The 20,219-nt window shown below is 46.9% G+C and overlaps 1 protein-coding gene across 1 annotated transcript in view; it reads right to left on the bottom strand.

Annotated features, from left to right (window-relative positions):
- Positions 1 to 1,336: 1,336 nt before the first annotated feature.
- LOC138204758 (heparan sulfate glucosamine 3-O-sulfotransferase 3A1-like) overlaps positions 1,337 to 20,219 on the bottom strand; it is a 32,242-nt gene continuing 13,359 nt past the window's right edge. Inside the window, exon 2 of the mRNA XM_069160220.1 lies at positions 1,337 to 2,500. Within this exon, the coding sequence (XP_069016321.1) occupies positions 1,879 to 2,500 (622 nt within the window). The 3' untranslated portion in view covers positions 1,337 to 1,878. The remainder of the gene's footprint in view (positions 2,501 to 20,219) is intronic.

Below are 20,219 nucleotides of genomic sequence, written 5' to 3'. Positions count from 1 at the left end.
TTCTGATGCCCACACCAAAGAAAACTGCTGATTGTGTATCTTTTGAGGCACATCTGCTTTCAGAAAGTGGCTCACAATACAAGTAGACAGAAATTAGGAACACAACTCGGCCATTGTTCTCATGCGCCCTGGTTTGAAAATCAGACTTTTACACGCACACGCACGCACACACGCACACGCACACACACACGCACCGCCTCGAGGCAAGGAAGGCCAGTGACATCAAGTGTATTCAATTCACAAGGAGACATGTTGAGGAAATTCTAGTCGCAGTTTGGAAAAGACCTTTCGGAGGTTCTTTTTTTTTTTTCTTCTTCCCCCCCCTCCGGCGGAGTCGACGTTGCTTAAATAACAGAGAGAGCTATCTTTGCCTGCAGCTTCATTCAGTGAAGTTTGGGAAACGACCCTTGAAATAACAAACTCACCGCTCTGGAACCGAAAGCTAAGTGGAGACGAGTGTTCCCGCACCGCACTCATCAACGTACAGTGGATACATATTGAAACGAGGCGGCCCCAAATTAAAATGTTTGTAGTGTACGGTATAAAACAAACAAAACTCTAAAGGCATGGTGAACATAATAATAATAATAATAATAATAAAAAGAGCAAATAATCGCTGAGGAGTTATTTGAAATACGTACATACTGCTCGTGTACTTCTTGAATAAATACATTTCAAAAATACATATATTTTTATCTTATTATTTTTGCTAGAAAAATGTTACAATTTCAAAGCAGCTATGTATGTTTAAAATATGGCATTAAATCACCCAGTGAGGTTTTTTTTTATTTATTTATTTTTTTTTATATCAAAAGCCCCCAAACACAATGTGATTTCCCCCAAGAAGAAGCACCGCATACTATAATTTCTGTTTCACAGCCACGGACTTTCAAACTGAAACAGAAAAATCTCTTTCTGCAGATGGTGCAGGGAGATATGACACAAATCCTTCAACAATTCAATCTTTTTTTTTTTTTTTTTTTTTTGGAAGAAGACATCTTCATGAGAGCGGATTAGAGGCAGCTCTGATGATGGAAAAAGTAACAGAGGAATATTGCATATCTTGGGCGCCACCGAAGAGCGATTGGACCTCCTTCTCTCCTGTAACAGCTGCATAATGCTTCGGGTGAGCGCTGAAGATGGAGCGGTAGCAGCAGCGTTAGGAGAAGAAACGCAAAACTCCCGAGAACAAAGTTGGAGATTTATGAGAAAGATGTTGAAAGTTTCACAATATTTTAAGAACGAACTGGAAAGGCAAAATTCACATTTTGGCAAAAAAATGAATAATATTTTGAAATGAACAAAAATACTTTTAGAGTAACATTTGATAAAATTATAGCTTTATTCTCAGAATTTACAAGTCAAATTGCTGTAAATTGAGGAAAAAAAATATATTGTTATGCAAACTATGCCATAAATATAAGCAGAAACTAAATATCTAAATAAATAAGAAGTGATTCTTTTATTAGCCTGAAGTTTTAAGGCTGTAAAAGTCTCTTTAATCATTTGAGAGATTTATTATATTTCAGGAATACAGACAACATATTAAATAGTGTATATTAGATAAGATATAAATATGTATAAACTATGCTTGAGCATGTTATTTGTGAAATATGAAAACTTTTTTGCCAAAATGATTCCCCCCCCCCTAATTAAAAAAAACAAAACAATCATTCAATAATATGACCAGGTTCGAATGACATTACAACTATATTATTTTAATTATACCTTTTATCCTCGTAGCGATGCAACTTTATTCTTAAAATCTTCGATTTTTCTTTCCATCAGTTTCGACCCCAAGATCCCGTCCAACGGAATTTTTTTTGTTTTTGTTTTTGTTTTTTTGACAGTCCTCGGTATCAAAAGAGAAAAACACATTCAGTCATCCCAGCCAAAGAACCGTCCAGTCATCTGGTAGAACTTCATGTTGAAGGGCCGGTAGAAGTCCCGTAGCCTCTGCACCACCTCGGGATCAATGTTCGGGTGGGTTCGTCCTTTGGTTTTTCCCAGGCAGTGGGGCTTGCTGCTGCCCTCCGCTTTCTTCAGGCACGGGAACCCCTTGGTCTGGTTGAAGTAAAAGTGTTTGTCCGTGATGATCCTCTTGAGCCCCAAGAAGTCCTGCACGCGGCCCAGCTCTCCGGCCGGGTCGCTGATCAGACGCTCGCCGCTCACGAACAGGATCTGGTCCATGGGGAAGTACTGCAGCCAGTTGTCCAGGTGCTTGGCGTAGATGCCGATCTGAATGGCGCTCCACGACGTGTCGATGAGCCCCGTAGTCCTGTTTTTGAAGGTGAGGCTCTCGAAGGAGGGAATGTCGGGCTTCTTGGACAGCGTCTGCGTGTAGTCCGAGATGGCCCTGGTGACCGGGTCCCTCACCACCACGATCAGCTTGGTGTCCCGGGACATGGCGGAGATCCGGGCCGGAGCCTCTCTGGTCACGAAGTAGCTGGGGGTTTTCTCCATGGTGATCTGGCCCTCCAGGGTCTTCGGCATCAGCTCTCTGCAGAAAGAGCGAAAGTGACAAGAGGAAGGAAAAAAAAAAGAAAAGAAAAGAAAAGAAGAAGAAAAAAAAAAGGGAAGTGAGATGTTTATTTAACCTGCACTTCTGACTGAAACGTACCCGGCGACGGTCACAGTTCTGCAAACGCTCTTACTGCAATAAACACTTCGACTGGATCAACTCGGCCTGTGTCATCAAAAACGTTGAATCCAATCAATCAAGAATAACACTGGAAACAGTTTGTCGTGGGGGGGGTGGGGGAGGGAAAGGGGAGGGGGGGGGGGTTATTCATTCCATTTCTATCACCTGTGACCAAATGTTGATTGGCAGTTTTGGCTCAGCTCCAGCTTCAGGCACGTCTCCGGATGTAAAGAGATGTGGTTTGGTTCTGAAATCAAGAGGCGCTCCCTCGGGTGCATTTGAAAGGTCCAAAAAGAAGGACGTCAGTCTCTGTACTACGGTCGTGCTGATCATAAAATATTGACAGTAGAGGCTCTCTCGGCGTGATTACCTTCCCGTCTTCCTCTTTCTGCAGTGGATAATAATTTTAAAAAAAAAACATAAAAAAAAAATTTGTATTTTCTTCCTGTGAAAAGTGAGAATTTTTTTCTCCTTTTAAAAAAAACAAAACAAAAAAAACCAACTAAAAATGTTCAAACTGGTTGAACATTGTTTATTTGACGTATCATTTGGTAAATTGCCATTTTCGTAAGCGTTGGAAGCCCTTCCGTGTGGCGTCGTAGCGTAGCTGCGATTACCGTTGGCTTTTAAGTCGTCAAAGTTCACTTTCTTAACGGCGACCGAAAAAAGTTCAACTCGAGCGATCGCTGAGATTCTAACGTTTGGTTGCGGATTTAAAATCGGCGGGATTTTCCGAACCCTCCCCACTTTCCTCCTGCCCGGCCGCCTTCAAGGACCGTGACCTTAAGCAAAGCGGGTAAAAGCAGCCCATGAATGATTAAACACGCCCCCCCCCCCCCCCCCCCACCCCCCTCCTCCACCACCACCACCATCTACCATTTAGAGTCTCTGCAGAATTGCGGCTTTAAAATTCACCAAAGTACAGAATGCGAGTGTCAATTATTCATCTGCTTGGCCGGTGCCGACTTAAGTGGCCCGGGCCCGCTGCTCCCGGGGCGGACCGGGTTTTCCACCTGTGACGGGGGGGGGGGGGGGGGGGGGGGGTCCTCCCGAAAACATCTGAAGGACGGTTGTCGACGGGACCGATCGCGTACCGTGACGGTCGGACTGCAGCTTTCCTGCCCGACGGCGGGCGTCTCCTTCTGCCGTGATGGGCACCGTTCCTCCTCCTCCTCCTCCTCCTCCTCCTCCCCCCCCCCCCCGCCGGGATGCCGCTGCACAATCATGCTCCGTTTAACACACACGGCGTGAAATGAGACGGAAGGCACCGAGATGTTTGCCGACGCCGAGTTTTACACAAACAAAAGCGCGTTTCTTTAAAGACGCTGGCTGTCGTGATGAATGTGACGGCTGCTTTTTTTTTTTCCACCAACCATGTTTGTAAATCCCCCCCCACCACCACCACCACCACCACCACCACCACCCCCCCACTATAGCGCGACACATACAAGCTTTTCGTGATCTGACGCCCAACATCGCACGAATGGACGAGGAGGGGTTCGATTTGGGCACGGAAATGGCCGACGGGTACACGTGAGGAAAAAGATGTTTATTTTATTCTATTTATTTTTTTTTTTAAACGATGAAACCGGACTTTCGGCTCCGAAGCGCAGCGCTTTCTCGACCGAGCGCTCAAATTCCATCTGCAGACTTCGTCTCCGAGGACTTGGTCGATTTGAATGTTGACTTTCTGGCGTCTGCTTGAAATGACTGTTGCCGCTGTAGTTTTGTTATTGTCAAAGTAACACTCCCAAACACTTCCCTTTCAATAAATGTCTGCCGTGTCACTTTCTCTCGCTGAATCAGATAACAACAATGCTGACTCAGCGTCTGGCCCGCCGATGAAAGCCTTTTTTTTTTTTTTTTGCATTCGCAGCGTTGTGAGCTAAACAAGCCGTCTGTGGCGACATTCCCGGGAATAATTACAAGCAGCGTGAAGTTAGTGACGCATTTTCCATGACCCGGGCAGCGGTGGTAATGCCAGAGAGGGGGGGGGGGGGGGGGGCTAATTGCGACAGATGATCTTCAACTGACTGGGGTTGCCAGCGTCATTGTTTAGATATCTGGGAAGTTCAAATACCGCTTGTCGCTAAAGGGAATTGAATGGAGATTTTTTTTGTTGTTGTTGAAATTTGTACTTTTAATGTTATTTTTTTTTTTTTTTTTTCTCTTACAATAAGATGCATTATAAAAACCAAAAACATTTGGACGAAACTACTTTCGGGAAAGATTAAATCAAGTCAGGAATACATTTGGAATCGATGTTACGACGACACAAATTAAATCCCTGCCAGATGAAGAATCCCAAAACTGCTGCAGGAGCCGCGATTTAAGCGAAAGCACGCCGCGCGTCTTTGCTGGTTTGTCTTCTGCTGACTCTCCGGGCTTCAGAAACAGCTGCTGGTTGAGAGCTCGGTGCACGAAGTGAAACGGATCTCGAAGCCAAAAGTCAATACCTCCGGGCCGACGTCAAAACACATCCGGCCTGCGCGGCTGAGTATCCCGAGTGGATGTTCTCTCTTTTGAGGAACGGAGCACGAGGTCAGCACAAGAGGGACCGGGGGGGGGGGGGGGATGGAGGGCGAAGCGGTCGGTGAGAGCGACCAGCGTCGACACGGGTGACACCGATATCTCGCCACCGACCGCCACCCGACCTCCGGAGTCCTCTCGGCGCCTGCGACCTCTCCCGCCGACGCCGAACGGGGCTGCCTTTCCTCTCGCGTTAGCTCCGCCCCGTCGCACCGGGAGGGTCCGCGGCGAAGGCAGCGCGACGCCGCTGTGAAACCAAATCAACCGGCCGGCCGGGATCGCGGCGTGCCGCCGCCGAGCTGACGGGTCAACGATAAAGAACACGGAGACTAATTATTGATAAAGGAGGGGGAGGGGGAGGGGAGATCCCAGACGCCGGTCATGCAAGTAGTCGCCCCCCCCCCCTCCCCTCCCCACCCTCTACCCCACCCCCACCGAGTGCCTTCCCGCCGACCTCGGCAAACATGCTGGTTTTGGGAACCTGCGGACGGACCGAAGCGACCCCTCGCTGCTCCTCGACTTCGCCGCGCAAAAGACGACATTGTTGTGTTATGAAAAAGAGATGAGTCTGCACCGAAGGAGGCATCCATTTTTGATGGCGCGCGTCGAGCTCGGGTTTCCGCGGCCGGCGCACTCACGGCAGCGGCGCGGCGGCGCGAGGGCACTCGGGGAGGAAAGGGGGGGGGGGGGGAGGAGGAGGAGGGGAGGTACGCGGTGCGGCGGAGACGGCCGCGTTCGTGCGTTCAGGTTTGATGGAAACGTTTTTGGGAGAACGCTTTCAGGTGCATCTGCGCGGTCGTGTGAAACGGAGGACGGCTCCAACAACAAGCTTGTTCCGTTATACATTTTTTTTTTTTTTTTTTTTTAAATGTCGCCGTGTTTTCTTCTCCTTCATCGGCGACGTTTTTTTTTGCAACCGATCCGGCATTCGAACCGTTTTTCACATCGTCGTCATCCCGGTTAACATTTAACAACGTTCATTCCACCGCACTGCTTATCCGTTACCCCACAACGCAGCTTCGGGCGCGTCACGACGGTCGTTAACGTCGCACTTGGAAAAGTCCCCCCCCCCCCCCCCCCTCCCTCCCCCTCCATCGGTTTGATTTGGATTATTGCCACAAATCGAGGTCCTCCTCAGCGAAATCTCCAATTTTGAAAAGTTCGACAATGACTCCAAATCCAATAAACAAAGAGAACCTTAAATCTCGACGTTCACGTTGCACTTCGGGGCGGAAAAGAGCGAGGAACACTCGGGGTTTTTTTTTTTTTTTCCTGTAAATGAACTACCCCGGGGTTTTTCTTTCCATTCTCCAGCAGAAGCACGCAGCACTTTCTAATGAAAGTTTACTGGCAGTGGTAGGTGATGTAACAGATGACAAACTGTCCAAGTGCTTGAGATTTACTGCAGTTCCAGATTCAGGCTTTGATGTGTTCAGCGTGCTGCTAAAATACGATTCCCGAGGCAACACTGATGCATGAAACACGGCCAGCGGGATCCACTCACGAAACGAGACGCAGACCCCCAGAAAAAAAAACAACTAAAAAAAACTAAACAAGAAACACGGGCGCATGAACCCTGGCTTCCCTTTCAAATCAAATTCACTGCTTTGGCATGCGTTTAAGCGGCGGGAGAGAAAGAAGGAGGAAAAATATATATATATATATATATATTAAAAGGTGAATAAAGCGGTTTTGAACATTGCAAACAAATGTGTTTGTGTACATGTTAGAACATAACGCGTGTTGTAATTGTACGCGAGGCCTCTCATATGGAACTAACTAGGTGGAAAAGGCACGCCAGGACTCTTGGAGGCGGCTCTATTCCCTATTAAAAAAAAACAACCAAATCCAATGTACACAGTAACAGGCAAGTACATCACTCAATGCGTCCTTTGTAAGCTTGTCTATAAAGTAACCACTTTGGAATAAAGGGCCTGACGCATCACTGCTTTCGTTTCCCCCACTGAACGAATTTCACTCGCAAACCGACTCAACTCTGCCCTCATGTACAGCCTGTGACTCATGTCTGACTGTTATATAAACGCCCCCCCCCCCCAAAAAAAAAAAAAAAAAAAAATCCGAAAGGCACCGTGAGGTCTTATTTACTGTAAATCGGCATAATATGACGGCGTGACATACGAATTAGCCAGGAGTAAAAAAAAACAACAACAACAACAAAAACCAAACAAACAACGTGCTCCAAATGAGCCGTTTCCTGTTGTTGTCCTAGGCCCTTTTTTTTTGTTGTTTTTTTTTTTTTTAGAAAGCTGGTTTGGATTTGAGCCAAAATGTCAACTGACAGCAGTTGTGAAGACACAGAGGCGAGCCGGCGTGAGTGCCGTCCACCCCCCCCCCCCCACCCCCCCCGCTAGCCTTTGATTCATTTTTCCTCTTCCAGCGGGGGAACCCTGGCAGGCATAAATACACTCCTACAGCGTCCCCCCCCGTCCCCCGTCCCCCCCGCCACAACCACCAGATAATAATCTTGTAATTGGCTCGATATTTCTGCTGTTTGCAGGCGAAGCGGAGGGCCAGCGCCGCTGTCGGTGGCTCGGATATTTTCCAGGTCACTGGATGCTGGCGGAGGTCAGGGAAGAAACGGGAGGGAGGAGGAGGAGGAGGAGGAGGAGGGTGATTTAGAGTAATGGCTGTCGCGGGGGTGAGGGGAAAAGCCGGTTCCTCGGAGCTCGGAGCTTTACCGCTCCGTCAACCTCGTGCAACCACACGGCCTCTTTTTTTTTTTTTTTTTTTTTTTTTTTAACCTGCCCCCCCCGCGGGGCCGGCGGTCGCGGGCAGCGCGCGTAAAAGCATCCGAGAGGAAACAAACGGACGAGGTCGGACGTTGGCCGAACGAGCGTCTGCAAACTCCCCCTCCGGATCCCACCGTTCGATGGCAAAACGACACGTCCGCTGTCAACTTTTAACTCGCCTCCCTTCGTGTTTAATCCCGTTTTTTTGGGTGGATTTGGTTGCTGGCTTCATGAGCTGAGCCTGAACGGTGGGGGGTGGGGGGGGGGGATATTACTTTTAATTGGGGGGATTACAGGTGTGAGCTTCCCAGCAGGACCCCCGATCGGGACAATCGTCTTGTGTTACGATCTGTCATTAGTTTGTCCTCACAGGTTGAAGATACAAATTTTGATTAAAAAAATAAATAAATGTGGGCCTGGGATATTGTCGTCCTCCCAGCTTCTCTGGTTTTAATGAAAACTTCAAACTGCAATCTATTTTTTTTTTTTTTAACCACTATTTTACCTCAAAATTATCGATTCTGATTACGTTGACTAAAGACAACAAATTATTAAACCCCGTTCTGTTGTCAGGCCCCCAAAAAAAGAAGACGACGCTCTTGGATTTGAAGTAAACTTGGGACTTTGTTTCATGTTTTCTGTCTTCACTCAAAATATTTGACTCCACTTTAAAGAGCAATGCTGCGGGAAGACTACGGCAATACAAGCAAAAGCTAAAGTCTCTGGAAGTGTACACTTTGATTTATGAAGAAAAACTATGAGGGAGGGGAGGGAGGGGGGGTGCTTTTGGAAATAAAGAGGGAAATGGAGGTGGTGCATGGGAACTGTGTGTGTGTGTGTGGGGAGGTGGGGGGGTGTGGAGGGGGGAAGGGGAGGAAGCAATTTTGAGCGACATACAATTTCTAGATAAGAGAGTCATCTATTCTGGGAAAACTAACCGGGAGGACACGGTCAACTGTTTTCTTCTGGGAAATGACGAATGAAGGTTTTGATAAAGTGCAAGTAGAAACGGAAAGAAACCCTGCACGACACCGGGGGTCAGATAACAATGTCACTGCGGATGAAAAACTTTTAAATAACAGGAAATTCACTGTCAGATTGACGATTTAGTTACGTTTCAAATTAGACTAAAAAGGTTTCGTGCGGTGGCTGTTCTCTCCCCCCCCCCCCCCCACCCCCACCCCACCCCCCCGCCCGAATGCCAAGCAAGGAAATTAGTCAGAAAGTGGTTTTAATATCGAACCTGTGACTCCAAATAACGCGTTGCCCTCAATACCTTCTCGTTGTTATTAACAGACGAACGCGGGCGGGAAACTCTGGAGAATAAAAAAAAAAAAAAAAAAAAAACAAAAGCGTTTGTGGCGACCCTGAAGGCCGAGGCGGAGGAGTAAACGATAAAGGAGAGGAAAATAAGAGTGGAGCTGCGCGCTCCATTTGCATTTGTTTTTTTTTTGTGCGTTCAGTCGCGCTGACGGTTCGCCGGTGAAGGCGTTCGAACGCACTCTTCTGGCCTCCGACACAAGGTTTGAAAAATATACGCTGGCCTCTTTCCATGGCAGTTTGATCTCCGGCTCCTGTTTTGAAAGTCTGTTGGTTTTTTTTTTGTTTTTTTTCAGACACACTCAAATATTAGAGACCTCATAAATAATGGCTGGAAAGAAAAAAAAGAAAAAATAATAATCAGACACACAATTTGTTAGTGGGCGATCTCGATTATAAATAGAGTAAAAGAATAATATTGTATCATGCCCTGCAGTAAAAAACATTTCTTTTCATAAAATCTTGCTTTAATAAATCTCCCCGCTGGACGCTCGTCTCGCCACCGAGCTTTGAGAGTTTTCCTCCCCTTTATACAATTTTTATTTTTTTCTTTCCGTACTACAACTGCTATGCGATTTTTGTAAAAAATTTATAGTTAGCTTGGCAGTATGTTATAAATTTGTCAGCAGTATTTTTTTTTTTTTTTTTACCAGAATCCTTCTGTTTTTCCTTGATACCCCGGTTTATTGCGTAAGGGGGGGGGGGGGGTGGGAAAAAATAACCTAATAACCTTTATCTTTATGGCAACTTGCTTGTGAATTATTCACCCTTACTAACTGTGTTGGAAGAGTGACTGAGGGAGGCAAAGAGGTTTCGGGACGCAGTCAAGCCATTTGAGGCCTTTCAGACATCGGCTAGCAGAGCCCGCTCGCTTCTGAGATCCGCACTGTATATCAGCACGGAGGGGAGGAGGATGGGGGGGAGGAGGACGGGGGGAGGAACAAGAGAGCAAAACGGGAAGATGAAAGAAAATAGCCAAATATCTCAATTAAAACTCGCATTTTGTACCAAAGTGCAATGCCATCGTGGGCCACCAGGGGCTGGTTCCAAAAAAACAACAACCCAAAAAAACAACCTCTGGGGTCGTATAGACTCCCGTTCAAAAAGGATCAAATTTCTACCATAAAATACAAATTCAATAAATGTTTTCCGCAACTCTTTATGCTATTTTTCCGCGAAATTTACTCCTCCTGATCCGTTTTCCGGAAGTCGTTCTGAAAATAATACCACAATTAATTAGACATTAGGCTTCAGATGAGAGGTATGTTTGGGGGACGTGCCCGGTTTGACGGCCATGCCCGTGGTGCATTCAGGTTTCTGGTCTATTTAGATGGGTATAGCATCTTTGGGTTCTTAGTCAGATCCACCCTCCCCCCCCCCCCTCTCCCCTCCCCTCCCTCCGCGTCACTTCATCCAAATGTGGTCACTTATGGCTCCATCAAAACCAAGATGGCGTCGGCCAAAATGCCAGACTGCAAGCTTCAGAAAGGCAGTTCACAAACCCAAAGGTGACGTCATGGTGGGTTACCACTTGGGTCGTACAGAACGTTCGCCAAATGTACCAGCGGTGCTGTAAGAATACATTCTTCCTCTTTAATTAACTCAAACATTGTTGTTTTTGTTTTTTCATTTTTGCCCTCGTTCTCTTGTTTTAAGCCTGTATGTTTTTTTTCTTTTCTTTTTTTGAATTTAGTTTGAGGAAAAACTGAGCACTGCTTGTCCGTAACATTATTGGCGATGAAGTGTTCAAGACGGACGACAGGAATTCAGATGCAGCCTGGAGAAATACTTCCATTTATTTTTTATTGTTTTTTTTTTACACGTCTCTTCGTAGTTTGAGAATTTGAATTTGTCCACAAAATGCCGCCGCGGTGCAATTTACACCAGGACGTTCGTTGCGATGTGATTCGCTGGAGATGCATTTAGCATCAGCTGTAAAACGCCGCAGTAGTAAGCCAAGTGAAAAAAAAAAAAAAAAAAAGCCTGTGTCCGAATTAGCTGCGACGTGGAACCAATTGTGATTACTGCCAGGAGAGAGTCTTGAGAAACCCACACGGACCGGGAGCAGCCAGCAGAGATGAGGCTTTAATTTTTTTGTTGCATTTCTTGATTCATGTTCCATTAAACCAAACGACCATAAAGACCTAACCACTAAATATATACCCAAAAGAGGAGGTTCTGGATTGTACTTAACGTCGTCGCATGTAGCTCCGGAGTCGATTCTCAGACGGCGCTAACATTACTTTTTCATATTGCTCTGACCCACTTGTTCGGCGCTCCGTGCAGTCGGAGACGCAGCGTGTGGCGATGACACTTCGGCGGGATCGGCTTTGGCAAAAGCTCGCTGCTGTTTTTCACTCTGCCAAGTCAGGGTTTTTTTTTAGGGACTCGGCAGCTCATAGGAGATAAGACACCTAAACTTGGGTTTAATACCAAAGCTCATTTTCAAGGTATTGTGCGTCTTGAATGTTCTCTCGTGTGCTGAAGGTGGCTTCATGAGGACACTTCGAGTGGCCTTTCTAGAGCCGTTCTTATCCTTTTTTTTTCTCTCTCTCTCTCTCTCTCTCTATGGTTTCTAGTATTGAAATAATCTGGAGAGAGAGAGAACGACTTGCCTCAAATGGAACCAATTTCAATGGGTATTTAAATTCTACATTTAAGCCTGATTTAAAAACACGCAAGAAAAAAGAAAGAAGCCCTGTGTCAAATGCATGGGAGCAAAATTAAATGTGAATTTGTTCAGAGCCAAATGGAGGGCTTTAAGGGGCCTACTCTGTGATAATTACCCATGACAAAAGGCTAGGGCTTTTGTCTTTGGGACCATTGCCATGGTGATTTTCAAGCTGCTGAAACATTCAATATAAACATTTCAGGCGGCTGAATATGCCACATAGACTGTCACTAAAAAGATATCCGTTATGGGCCACATTTCTTGCTGGCATGGATCCCGCCTGTGCGGCTGCTGCTGCTGCTGCTAGTCTTGTCGTAGGAAGAGGGACCTCAAATATTAAGACACAGGGGGGAAAAAAAAAAAAAAGATGTAAAAGCTTGTGATTTAAAAAAGAAAGAAAAAAAAAAAAAATATATATATATAAAGGCTAAACTCCGATAACTAAAGCCTATTGCGCACGCAGCTGCAAAATATGATGGGCTGGCAAAAAGACAATCCCTTCCTTCTTCTCTTGGTTTGTAGGCAGAGATACACTGGCACCAGCATTCCTCCGCATTTTTCTAGCTCAGCGTGGTGATATCGATTTCAGCAACAAACCATTTAACATTTTCTCGTTTTATAGGGAGCATGCACCCCCCCCACCCCCACCCCCCCCAAAACACAAAGCCCCTCGTGTACGGTGGTGAACCGTTCGCTCATTTTTTTTTTTTTTTGTTTTGTTCGTTTTAAAAAGATTGCTTCGCCTCTTTCTTCAACTCTCTCTCTCTACCACGCCGCCGCTCGGCTCTTCCTTTATCATCTAATAAGTATTCCAAAATGCAGCTTATTAAACGCAGCCTTGTAAAAAAAAAAAAAAAATCAAAGATGATGGTTTCATTACAGTTATCAGCGCTGGGAGACGTGAGCGGACTCGAGAAGACGCGTCGTATGTGTAAAACGGGATGAGGTCATCATGAATGTGCTGAAATGCTATTATCGCCTGCTCAGTAAGACGTTATTGTTTTTAAAAAAAAAAAAAAAAAGTATGTCACCGCTGCTAGAAAATGAATTTGGACAGGCCGCAATAATACTGCGCGACAGTCTACTATCATTATTAGTTAAAACCAGCATCCTTCTTTTTTGTCAGTGTAGATATATCCTTATCGCGCGCTGCTCCATTAACTTATCCCAGCGTAAACATCCAGAGACACTTGGCTCGTTGATGAATCGCAGCTTATTTCAGACTCTTTGTCAGTTGAAACGGTTCGGTGCTACTTTCAATCCGCATTTTTGTGTGTGTGTGTGTGTGTGTGTGTGTGTGTGTGTGTGTGTGTGCGTCTGCATCTGTTTCCCATCACGTTGGAAGAGACGTACCGAGCGGTAGGTCTCGGCTACGGCTTGCGTTTCACCAGAGCGGTCGACTGACATCCAGCGTGTTAAAAATGAGGGTAATTAGTGTCACGGTTACCGACAGTTTCGCTGCTGTGTGGCGTTCGCGTTTCAGGATACGGCTGCCGTTATTCTCTTTTCTCTTCTGGACAAAAAAAAACAAAAAAACAAAAAAAACCTAAAGCTGCAAATAGAATGCCAAAACACCCAAACGTACATTTTTCTCTTAACAATTAACAGCTTCTCTACCGTCTTTGGTTCTCGAAACTCGGTGTTTCCTGCTGGATATTTACACGTGACGTGAATGTAGTGTTATTATTCATAAACACTGTAGTTTTTTTGTTTTTTTTGTGTGTGTGTGCAGAAGTTACTTAAACTGGAGAAAATGCTGCATTTGTTGAGGATAATATTCAGCCACGGGTTGATTTCCAGTTCTCCGGCCTTAAAGGCAGTAACACGGTGTATGTGGGCTTAAAAATGATCAACGTCTATTCAATCCATTCTCATCCCGTGGAGTCAAATACGGCCCGCCGGCGTTTCATCTATTCGCGTGAGATATAAGGTGCCTCAGGCTTTTGCGCCAATAACTGCTTGGTTAGGTTCAGGACAATATCATGGCTTGGGTTGAAATAAGTTACTTTATGTACATTATAGAAGTTAAATACATTGTATTATGCAAATGACTTTATTTCCCCCACCCCTCCCCTCAGAAAAATACACGTTGACTTTTGCTTTGACACGGACTCGAACACGAGTCTCTCTGGTAAAAGTCTTACGTTTGTTCCCGTCAGCCACCCTCGACCTCCTGCCTGCACAGATGTTGTCGCTCTTTCTGCTCCGTCACATGACCTCCTCCTTCGACTCGGGTGGTAACACCAAAACGGCACCGTGTGTGTGTGTGTGTGTGTGTGTGTGTGTGGGAGGGGGGGTGGGTGGGTGGGTGTGGCTGTCTCTCTCTCTCGGACGCCCTCAGATGAGATCAGGTTGAACTGGAGGCCCACATGTTCACCGTCATCATAAATGAACACGTCAGTCTGTGTTACTCACTTTTCATAGTTTCTGGACAAAAAAATGTAGCTTTATGACACAATGGAATAAATGTATTAGGCCTCGAGTGCAGAGGCAAGACTTAATCTTTTAAAAAGAAAAAAAAAAAAAAAAGAGAGATTTAATCCAGTGATGGGAGAAAAGGAAGGGACGAGGACGAGCCGGGCGCGGCGGCGACTGAACCGCGCGTCACACATCAGATTGTTTGTCCCCTCGCTTCTTTTTTTGTTGTTTTTCTTCTTCTTTCTTTTTCCAACCAGACAGCGCACATTTCCACGAGACGAAAAGCTCGCGGCGACCGCGTCGTGCGCGTCCTCAAAACCCACTTCTTCGAGAAAACGTCCGCTTTAATCTTCGGCGGTATTTTCATCTCGTCTGCGCGCGCGGCGCAGGTAATCATATCGGGTGGGCTGACGGCGCCGCGCGCGGGGGGGGGGGGGGGGGGGGGGGGGTTTAAAAGAAGAACTTGACAGGTTGAAAAACCCGTTGAGTCCCGTTGGCACACTTCTGAGAGCTCTGACTGTAAACCGCCTGGGATTTTCTGAAAATAGAACAACTTCTGAAAAGGAGTCATTGTTCTGTTTGAATGCGAGCGTACAGACGAGCCAAAATTAGTCGGGTGGTATCTCGGCCGACCGAGCTGGAGTCGACGCGCTGGCAGATTGTTTCCCTGTGAACTCGGAACACGGTTGTGCGTTTGTATTTTTATTTTATTTATTTTTTTCCTCCGCTGCCAGACGTCGCGGACGACCTCGCGGCGGAGAGCCGGCGCTTTTTCTTTGCAGCGCTTGAGTCTCCGGACTTGTAAGCGGAGGAGGGCGAGAGGCAGTAAAAAAAAAACGTCGCTTCCATGTGAAATTCGATCGTTTGAACATAATGAAACCCAAATATTTTCACAGTTATAACTTTTGGGAGCGCGCGGAGCCGAGGAGTCTTAAGCTTTACCTGGCTGAACAAAACAAAACAAAACAAAACAAAGTTCAGAAGACAGCGGAGCAGCTCTGCACATAGGCAATACGTCCAAAAACCTGCAAGCTCGAGTTTCTGTTTAGACTGAGCAAGAGGGAGGGGAGGGAAAAAAAAAAGAAAAAGAAAGGGGGTGAAGGGAGATGGACAGTGTGAGATATTGGAGAGGGGGAGTTCAGGGAAGGCTCAGAATGAGAGTCAAGTGTCGGGCGGACAGCGGTATCGGGGAAGGGGAGGAGGAGGGAGGGAGGAAGGGGGAGGGAGTTAGAAGTGATTACACTGTCTCTGCTCGCTCTTCCTCACCGTCTGCTTCTTCTTCTTCTTTTTTTCCTATTTGGTTTTGACCCTCCTCCTCGCTGCCTCCGACTCCCAGGCTCAGAATACAAAGCGCCCCTGGCACGTCGCATCCCCCCCCCCCCCCCCCCCGCCCCAAACCAACCCTCCCCTCCAACCCTCCCCCCTCCAACCCTCCTCCTCCATCTCTCCCTTTGACATGAACTCATCACAAACATGCTCCTACGATCTCTTCGGTTGTTGTTGTTTTTCTCCTCGATTGTAGTGCCAAGGAGACACAAGACGGGCAGATGAAGATTATGTTCCCCTTCTTAGTCACATCGAGGAGCTTTAAATATTTGATAGAATTCTTTTTTTTTTGTTGTTTTTTTTTTTGCTTCTTTTTTTTTTGCTTCTCCTTATAACATCCTGGAGAATAAATAACGAGTCGGGTAATAACAAAATGATTTATGCTCGCTGGAGGTGAGAATGAATGCCGTTGCGGGGGAGCGGAGGCGTGGAGGAAGCAGCCGGGGTTAAAGACATGGTCGATCGATTTTTGCGTCCCTTTGCACAATCCATTAAATATTGGGTGGGGGAGGAAGGGGGTGGTGGAGAGGGGAAGGGGGGGTGTGGAACCTGGGGGACCTGGCGGCCGGTTTCTGTCGAGGCGGCGGGTGCCGCGAACAGGTGACGTCGGGGCGCGATCGGCAACAGTCGCTCGAGCTCACGGCGATCGCGAGCAGCGCGGGACGGGGAACGGGGAACGGGTTGTCGCGGCGAGAAAAAGGTGAAAGATGACCTGCTGCCGAACGTCACGGGAGCTGAAACGACACAGGATGGCTAAAGCGCGGCCAGCGGTTGCCGGGGGGGGGGGGCCCCCGAGCTGTGAGACCCAGAATTCAGCGGGACCCCCGGATGAGAAACCAGGAGGGAGGGGGGGGGGGCCCGTCGCGGCGGAGCCGAACTGGCGGCGCGACGGGAAAACACCTCCTCTTTCTCCCCAGACTGCCGAGAGGTAACCCCATCTGGGAAGCCGGGCCGAGGGTGCAAGATAATATGAAGTGTAACCGAGAACTGCGGAGTCTGAGGAGCCGCTGACAACGTGCTAATGTTTTAGCCTGTCAGCTCTCTGAGAGCAAAGACGGATGGTTTTAGAAATAGAATGTAATTACAGGGCAGAACCTCATTGTCGGGTTAGGACAATGCATATAGTGTAGTTGAAGGTTTCTTTTTTTTCTTTCTTCCTTTCTTTTTCCTCACCGGCTAAAAAGAGAGCTCTGCTGAAAATGGAAATTGATTTTTTTTTGAAACACAGACAAAATTCGCGCAAAAACCGCCGACGCAAATGATGGGCCCTTTTTAAAATTCGACATTCATGCACGGCATCCAATTCATCTCCTCATTTTGTTATAGTTGTTCTATCCCCCCCCCCCTCCTCCCCCACCCCCATTTAATGACTCGACTAATGGAGTCATCACCTTTCACCTGCCTGGCAAGCGGCTCATCCAGGAGGTCTAATGAGAGAATAGAACGTGCTGCCACCGATCCCACAAAGTCTCCGAGCGAGGACAAAGTGCTGGTGCAGCAGCAGGGTTGTGATCCAACATAATGACGTCCGTTCACTAAAGAAAAACAAAAGAATTCCCACAATAAGGAAGTAGAAACGAGGCAAAGTTTGGTGTACTGGAATGAAAACTTGCTTCAATGATTCCTTGATGATCAGAGAAAGAGGAGATTATTCTGACGGGGTTTTTTTTTTTGTTCGAAGAATTGTTTTGCCAGAACTCGCGATTCTGAGCGAATTATGATTAGAAATGAACATTTGTCTTTTAAATGGTCTTTTTTGTTTTTTTCCCCCTTTATTTTGTTAACTCGACAACGCAGGAACAGACAGGAAGCCGAGGGGAGAGAATTTCCCCCGTATTGCTGAGCCCTAACCGTGAATGACCCGTGATAGCGGGATATTGATGAAACGCTTATTTTAAAGTACTTCTCAGTCGTTTCGATAGTTTGCCCTCGTTGTACAAATGGTTTGGCCTCGGAGCAGAGCGGGGAGACCGAGTGAAGGGCTCCTCCACTTGAACAGCTGCAGCTCAACGGTTATCTCCGTGAGGGATGTTGCACTTCCGTCTTCCACGAGCAGGTCTGTGGTGTATTTATATACGACATTATGGAGGCGCGGGTCCGTGCGGCTGTCCATCCACCCCCCACCCACCACCCCCACCCCTATCTGTTCGGTATCGGACGCTCCAACCCTCGCCGAGGCCCACCTGATTACAAAGCCGGCACCCGAGCTCATGTATAAGCGGGTGATTCGCTTGTAGGCAGTTCCCCAGCGTGTCGCCATGGAGATGGTAAATGAGGTGTTCAAGGGGGGAGAGGGGAGAGGAGAGGGGGGAGACGCGGACGCGCGAGCTTGATGATTCATGTTATCAATCCGACGGTTATTTTTCAATATTTCACGTTGATGTAATCGTCCTAAAAAGAACATTAACATTGAGGGAGTACTCCGCCGAGAGATAACGGCGGGATATTTTGCGGCGTTATTGAGTCGAACTCTGCCAGCCTTGAATGACGGATGCGCCTCGCGTGCAGAGGGAAGCCGCGGCGTGAATAAATACGACCTGTCCAAATCGCAATTAGAAAATAAATAAATCGGGTGTAAAGACAATAACGGGGAGGGGCCGGGCGCGATCATTCAGCGGCGCGCCAGGAAAAAGAAGCAAACCAAAACGAAATGCGTATTAGCGCCATTCATACTAATGACGGCTGAATGGAGGTTATTATGAACCGCTTTCAGTCACATTCACGTTCACATTACAGGTCTCTGGTACAATTGTAAACCGACAGAATAAACGCTGGCGCAGGTCAACTAGACTCAGTTTAATCCACTACCTGTATGTATGTATATATAAATATATATATGTGTGTGTAAAAAAAAGAAGTGTATCCAGTACATTTATGGCATGTTCGTATGCATTAGTGTGCTACATGTTGAATGCCAACACATGCCGGTGATGCGATGCCCTCTTATGCCCCCCCTGTGTCCGTCTGCGTGTTTCCAAGTTCACCTGGAGACTCAAAAGATCTCCTCTCAAAGCCCATTTCTGCCCGAATGTGCATTCAGGAGTTCATCAGGGAGCGCTAGAATCGCGCACTTGGCGCACTCCGCTGCCAGAAATAAAAAGCTTTGTGGAGGAGTGTGTGTGTGTGTGTGTGTGTGTGTGTGTGTGTGTGTGGGGGGGGGGCGGTCCCCTCCTGCTGGATTTACGCCCTGCCGGAGCCGACCCCAATTTAAAGCTAGTTGGATATAAGGGGGGGAAAAAAACACACACACACACACACACACACATAGGAGCAAAAAAAAAAAAAAAAAAAAAGCAGGGCGGTGAAAAATAATATTCACTGCTTGCTGGGCTGAGTGGAAAATAATATGATGTAATAAATGGCATGTCATAAACGGACCTGCCCACGACAGCCGCCGAGTCTGAGCGCCTGCGAGCGTGAGCGCGCACTCCAGCGCACGCGTGAGTGCGTTTCGGGCCTCTCCCGATAGTCGTCCCGTAACATTTGGTGGAGCGCAGAGCAATCAATGAGGGACCGCCACGGCGTGGAGCGTCAGCGGGGCGAACCCCCCCCTTTCCACGGCACCGGCCTAATTACGCAGTCGCCTCAGAAGGGCCGTAAATCAATACTGCTGTTGAATCCTGAACAACAAAATCAATAGAGTTGCGTCTCGACGGCCATAACGAGGATCTCGTTGACGATTTTAAAGTCGGCCTCGCACGGTCTCGTCCCAGCGAGGTGTGGAACGCATGTTAAGCGACGGTATGGTGGTCAAAACGAGAGCAAGAGGATTTTTGTTTGTTATTAAAGTCAAATGGCACAACATTATTTAATTGTGACTATTAGAGAGACAATTGAAATCTTTTTTTTTTTCTTTTTTCTTCTTTCTTTTTCTTTCCTCCTGCTGTTTACTGTGATAAGGAAAGCTGTGACTGCTTCTGTGTAGAGCGTCATGTAAACCGGTCGGGGACCCTGAACTCTCATTTGTGTTCATCAAACTTCTCAAAATTGTTTGTGCAATGAAATTATGGCTGTCAGGGAGGCCTGGGGGACATCAATTAAGAAGATAAGCAAACGAAAATATATCACTTGTTATCAAATGTGCGGCCGCCTGCTTGTGCGTCCGGAAAACACAGGAAAATAACAGGAAGGGATTTCGTTCAGCGATTTGAGGGCCCATAGATCCCAGCGACAAGCAAATCAGTGAAGCCGCTTTATTCACGGAGCTCTGGGAAACAGCCCGAACATTACTTCCTCCTCCGAGCTAAATTTAAAGAGAATATTATTTTTCATTTGCACGTTAATAATGATTATTGTGAGTCTAAATTGTTGCAAGTGGTTTTGATTGGCCTCAGAAAGAAACAAATCAATGTTATTTACTTAGTTCCTGTCTACCTTTTTCATTTCAGCTCGCACGCACACGCACACACACACGCGCGCACACGCACACACACGCCGCAGCGGAGCAGACGATGGAAACAGGTGAAAATACTATTACTCAAGTTGATGACAACGACATGCGTCACCTGTGCATAAAGCAGTGTGCAGAGGAGAAGAAAAGTGGTGTACATTTTTTTTTGTCAGT

Source organism: Embiotoca jacksoni, unplaced genomic scaffold (genome assembly GCF_022577435.1).
Source record: "Embiotoca jacksoni isolate LCO1_2020_lvr unplaced genomic scaffold, fEmbJac1.0.p SCAF_26, whole genome shotgun sequence".
Taxonomy (NCBI): domain Eukaryota; kingdom Metazoa; phylum Chordata; class Actinopteri; family Embiotocidae; genus Embiotoca; species Embiotoca jacksoni.
The sequence above is the reverse complement of the archived record's forward strand: the minus strand, read 5'-3'. Positions and strand labels throughout refer to the sequence as shown.